The following is a 6,000-nucleotide window of genomic DNA, read 5'->3' as shown; positions in this document are numbered from 1 at the left end:
CCGAGTATATATATCCCGCTAGGACCCAGGCTTTTCAAGTTAAGGAGAGAAAGATAGACGTCCAAAATGCTTCTCTGAAGGAACCTTCATGGCAAAAATCACAAATAAGTATATGCCACCTGTTGCTTTTTCACATAAAATTCTATACAAGAACCAAAAATATTTGGAAATGGTCACCGCTTCGCATCAAGAAGAGCGCAATAGGTCTGATTTGCATATGCAAATCTACTCATGGTGTAGACGTGCTCTGTGGAGTATAGAGGGCGCTCTCTATGAAAAATTCCTTTTCCTAGAACACCCGATCTGAGAGAGTGAGTTTGTCAGTAAGCGGCCGCTGGGCATTTGCTAGGCATGTCAGGTGGCCGACCCTTGGTGAAATCTGAATACAGCTAATAGAGGGACATTTTTATGTTAGTTTTCCCATGGTTTGGGACCGATCGATAACTATTTATGTAGTAGTGTTAGAAGAATGCATTTTATTTCCACACTAATAAACCCTAATTTATTAACCCATTTTCTGCTGCTTGTACACACATTATTGGGAAGAAACGAGGGGGGGGGGATTGGTGGACTTTGGAGTATTTTAGTGACTGTCCATGATAGAGAGTGACACTTGGGAGGTATGCTGGCTGCAGGATGCGGTAATCGCTGCGGTCAGCAGCCGTACACCGGATGGTAGTTCGGGTTTACGATCAGCTCGTAGGGATTTGGGGCATTTCACAGCCTCACGCATCTAGTGGTTTGACAGACTATTATAACCGCGTGTGACCGATTGCTGTGCCGGTATCCGGTTAGCCAGGTGTTTCGTAACCCTACCGGAAAGGCTGGCAACGATCAGCCGCATCTTATGTAACACGGAATGCGTATCGTTACAGCATCAAAAGGGTGTTCCGGCTCCCAGCTATTTAACCCCTGCTCAGTGTGCCAGAGCCAGACACTGGGCGGGGTCAGTGAGTGTATGGGGCTGGGTGATCATCATTCTGATTGGTGGATGGCTGGAAGCTGTGCCAGCATGAGTAGGCAACTTGTCCGCGGATTCGGGAGTGTACACAACAGATCAGCAGTGTGTGAGAGTGACAGCCGTGTTTCTGAGTGGACTCCTTCCAGGTGAGTACCCTGATACCAGCATCAGTACCTGGATCACCCCATCACTAATAATACATACCTCCCAAGTGTCCCTCTTTTAGTCCCAAATACCCCTGTCCCTCCTCCAATGTCCCTGTTTTCTGAGTTCTGGGTATTTACTGTGTATGAGTGCATCACAGTGTTAAATCCACTTGTGTAAAATAAGGTAAATCGTTCTTCTAGTTCATAGTGAATTTTTAAAATATGCTGTCAAAGTCAGATAAATAGTCTTAGTAAAATCACGGCTCCTATTAATTCTAACTATCCCCCTCTAAAAGTGACCCTCTGTGGTCTGATTATACATCACGCTATAAACCATATATGTGTCATATTTCCTCTAATGAAAGCAGGGCTGGCAGCCCACGTACGCATTATAACTTTACCAGGTGTACACTTTTTATTAATAACGATCCAGGAACATAAGGCTTGTTACTTAACTGTTTCATAAACATAGAAACACAAAATTTGGCAGCGGATCTGAATGACCATGTTTTTCCTGCAATAAATATATCTGCTTAAAATAGATTACACTTCTGTCATTCAAAATAATATATTCCGTGCATGAAGTAATAAAATATTGAAATTTATTCAACTAATTGAGAACTAGTACAAGGACCTTGAGTAACTTCACATTATGTTACGAAAATATATTCAAGGGATGCGCAATGCACCGTATGGGCTTTAATTTTCATGGTGCCAAGGTGCCATCGTTGGAGTGTTGAGTATGCTTCTGTTTTCTTAATAGGGGCTCCAATGCAAAAAGTACCTTACTACACAGTAGAAGGCTGATGAACAATTCTGTTCCCTAAGGTACGCACTCAAAAAGGACCCAAGATCTCAATAATTACTTAATTCGAACATACCTTTTAGAGTTGGTGAAATGATTCTGTATGAATCGCTTTGACCGTTTTCCAAATTGGACTTGCACTAACTTGTCATTAAACCAAAAAGCTCTTATCAGCTAGCAAAACATTTGTGGTAAAGACAAGCCGCTGGTTCTTGAAGAAACTTTGAAATTAAGGAAATAATATTGGCTCGAAAGTTTTGTGAGTGGGTAAGTTTGATCCTCTGTCTTGACCGGAATAGATCATGGTTAAATCAGACGATAAATCGGACACTCCAGCCATTGTATGCACATTAATGCATGTGATATCTTGTTGGTCCCTTTACGTTTTTGCGTTGCCCCCATTACAAATACATGGGGGGGGGGGAATCTGCAGGCTCCCCTTAGATGGGTTTACCCTTCCCCTCACCCCAGCTGCTTGACATTTGGGAGATGTGTTTGGCAGACTCACTGCTTGCTTGCTTAACCAAGGACTGCCTATTTCCTAAGAGAAGGCAGTCAGCGGGGAGTCCATTCATGCCCTACCAGGACACCCCCCCCCCTTGCTGCTCTGTACCTTATTGAACCCATAGGGATCGTAACGCTAGAGAAATGTTCCAGAATCCGTCTGTGTGGGGACTTAATTATTTTTAAATAAAATGTAAACATTAAACCATGGCCGTTCCTTTAAGACATTCATTATTCCAGCCAACTAACTGAGTTAGAGCTGACCACAAAATCCTACTCCTTACAACACTTTTTGTGTGTACCTAATCGCAGAAGTAAATCTTGCCATTAATTAGCCGATAAGTAGTGCTAAAGGTATTTGGGGGTCTGGTTTGGCAGCCTGGCTTTTCAATCCTTAATTAAGACCCGTCAAGGATACAGATCTCAGAGAAGTTCTTCTCCGGGTTGTTGCCTATGTTCATGAATCATAGAAACCAGGCTTTGAGACGGGGGTTGGGAAATCGCCACCTTTCCTGCTGATTACACTGTTTAATTTTTCAGGTGGGAAGAAGATAGAAGTCTTTGTATAGGTCAGTGCTTTGTGAAAAGACTAAGGGAAAGGTGAGAAGCCTTCACTAATGGAGATATAGCAACTGCGGCCAGGGCGTACTCCCAGTGGAGTTAATCTGATAGCATATTACAAAAGGTCATGTATAGTTTCAGTATTAAAACTATGTGTGCCCACCAAAGGGAAACATTACAAACAGAAGAACCAGGAGGTCCACAGAGACTCGGCACATTCACATTAATATCAGGTACTGGAGAAGCAATCAGGTTGTCTTCCTTTTATTGATGTTCTGGTAATACTGTTCAATTCCATACGCAGAGGCATCGGTCTTATAGCAGGCAGCACTGCAGGTATGGGCGTTCACAGAAATGTTTCCAGAGGGGAGGAAAAAGTATTAGCTCTATCCTAGGGTTGGGTTATATTTATAGGCTAGAACTACTGGTGGTCGGATAACCTTTGCAAGAAGACATTTCATAGGAAATGGACAGTGGATGGTTCTTGCTTGTATATCACTGATCTTTATGCACGTCTTATGAGGGCTGGCCTAAGGGTTTCATATTTTTATTTTTTTTTCTGTACAGTTCCTGACCAAGAAACACAGAATGGAGGAGGGGATATTCACTTATGAGTTGTGCAAAGAATCGGATATGAAAGATGGCGAGTAAGTACTGGTTTAAATGGCCATCTGCAGACTTATTGCTGCTGGAGATGAAGCTGGAGATGAAGCCGTAACTAATGTGAGAAAATCTTTGTCTCCCCAATGCCATTCTATAATTCGGCCATTTTTTTTATGGTTTGCATCTGTTGCATTTGGCATCCACATCCATCACCAAGGATCAGTGAGCCTATTATATATATATATATATATATATATATATATATATATAAAATCCTCAGGCAGTAAGCCAGAAATCAATCTTATGCTGATGAGTTCCATTAAGGATAAAACAGATGTCCATGAGTGGCTTCTGGACCGGTCCCGGTCTTTGTTTAAAGGCTGTGTAGTACAGCGGACATTTGCTTCAAAGTGGATATAGAGGCAAAATGATGATCATCTGTAAACCTTATTTGCATATAACTATACAGAATTCATGCAGTGGCGGTTACATATATTGTGAAGTTTCAGGGCCTAAGCTTAAGCCTCAGGGTTTTTAATACATCTTTAGATTCTTAGGTTACATAATATAGAAAAGGCTGTTTGGTCAGTCTGCTTTTAGCGTTTGGCAGATAACTTTGGTATGGAAACTTCGTTTACCTTTCAAAGATTATGGACTTTTGTGAAAATCAATAATAAAAATAAATAAATCAAATGATTCAAAAATATATTATTTTTATTGTTTTATATAGCACCATCTTTAAAGAGTAGTTGCATTTTAAGAGACTCTTCAAAAACAAATAAAATATTTGATTATTTAAGTGTTTATATATAATATGCCCAGAGGCATGACTGTGTATTCACGGAAATCTCTACTCTCGTCTTTGCTTACAGGATGCGGGAGTTTGAGGTCCATGGATACCCTGTTCTCGTAGTTAGGAGTAATGGAGCTTTCAGTGCTGTGGGCAGCAAGTGTTCTCATTATGGAGCACCACTAAGTAAAGGTATTTTACCCATCAGGTTTTGGTAAATAAAGTACTTTATGTCAACAAAATATTTTACAACGCTGGTCAACGTTCTCCTTCCTGTTTGATGGACAGTACTCCTTTCTAACTACAGCACCCCTTCTAAATACAGTGCCAAAGTAAAGTTGTAAATAGTCATTTATTGGTGGTCAGGACAAGCAGATACAATGAAATGCAAGTGCCAGAGGCATATCTAGGGTATGACACTTATGGCTCCTGCCATAGGCGCCATTTGGAGGGGGCACCAGTGAGCGGCTTTCAAACGCCGTCTTTTTTTTTTTTTTTTTTGATGCGGAGGAGAGGGGGCCTCCACGAGGCCTCTACCTCCATCCCGGTGCCGGTAATATGATGTCATATTTCAGCGCTCAGCAGTGAATCAGCGGGCACCAGTGAGCGGCTTTTAAACGCTGTCTTTTTTTTTTTGAGGAGGAGGAGAGAAAAAAAAAAAAGTTTTAAAAGCCGCCCGCTGCTTCACTGCTGAGCACTGAAATACAATGTCATATTACGGCGCTCAGCCGCAGTGAAGCAGCGGGCAGTGCAGGAAGACAGAAGCCTCGTGCTCCTGTCGCTGGACCTCAAGGTGAGAGAACTACAAAGGGGGAGAGGGGTTAGACAGTGACAAGGGAGGGAGAGGGGTTAGAAAGTGATAAGGGAAGGAGAGGGGGTATATATAAGTAAAAAGTGTGAAATAATGTGTGGATGAGGGAGAGCATTAGTTAATATGTGGATGAGTTATCTGAATGAGGGAGAGCATGAGTTGTCTGAATGAGGGAGAGCATGAGTTAATGTGTGGATGAGTTGTGTGAATTGGTGAGTGACTGTAAAAGTGTTTGTGTATCCTGCACTAGCAGGAGGTTTGAGCCTCGGGGACCAAGATGGCACGGGCAGGGTGTATATGGGACAAGGATGGCACAGGCCGGACTGTTTGGGGACAAAGTTGACTTGTGCTGGGCTATTTGGGGACAAAGATTGCAAATCTTATGTGTGTTATCTGGGTGCTGGTCAGGTTCTATGTGGGCAATGTGGATGCCAGGGCTGACTTTGGGGTGTGCAACCTGTGATCTATGCCTGTAATTTAGGGGCTTTTAAATATACCTTTAATGCCGTGTTTTTATGTGAATTCCAATTGATCTTTACCTGCAAAGCTGGGTTTTTGTGTTATTCTGTAGATCCATATGTGCTATGCTATGTTTCCATACATGCAAATACAGGGTTAATATGTCTTATTCAGTTGATTAATACCTGCAATGCTGTTTCCATGTATGTATTTGATCTATTATATTATTATATACCTGCAAATACAGGATTTGTATGTCTGATTGTGTTTATTTGATATATACCTTCAGTGCCGAGATAACAAGTCAATTTCAGTTGTATCTGGGTTTGTATGTTCTATACCTGCTATCGGCAGCAGTGA

At 41.9% G+C, this 6,000-nt stretch overlaps 1 protein-coding gene across 1 annotated transcript in view; it reads left to right on the top strand.

The window, feature by feature from the left end:
* Positions 1–859: 859 nt before the first annotated feature.
* The window catches only part of LOC149286140 (apoptosis-inducing factor 3-like), a 40,455-nt gene continuing 35,314 nt past the window's right edge, over positions 860–6,000 (top strand). Inside the window, exons 1-3 of the mRNA XM_089494448.1 lie at positions 860–1,107; positions 2,957–3,016; positions 4,453–4,562. Coding sequence (XP_089350574.1) covers positions 860–1,107; positions 2,957–3,016; positions 4,453–4,562 — 418 coding nt within the window. The remainder of the gene's footprint in view (positions 1,108–2,956; positions 3,017–4,452; positions 4,563–6,000) is intronic.

This window comes from Sceloporus occidentalis, unplaced genomic scaffold, assembly GCF_023333645.1.
Source record: "Sceloporus occidentalis isolate IW3139 unplaced genomic scaffold, rSceOcc1.0.p SCAF_72, whole genome shotgun sequence".
In the NCBI taxonomy this organism is placed as follows: domain Eukaryota; kingdom Metazoa; phylum Chordata; class Lepidosauria; order Squamata; family Phrynosomatidae; genus Sceloporus; species Sceloporus occidentalis.
The sequence above is the reverse complement of the archived record's forward strand: the minus strand, read 5'-3'. Positions and strand labels throughout refer to the sequence as shown.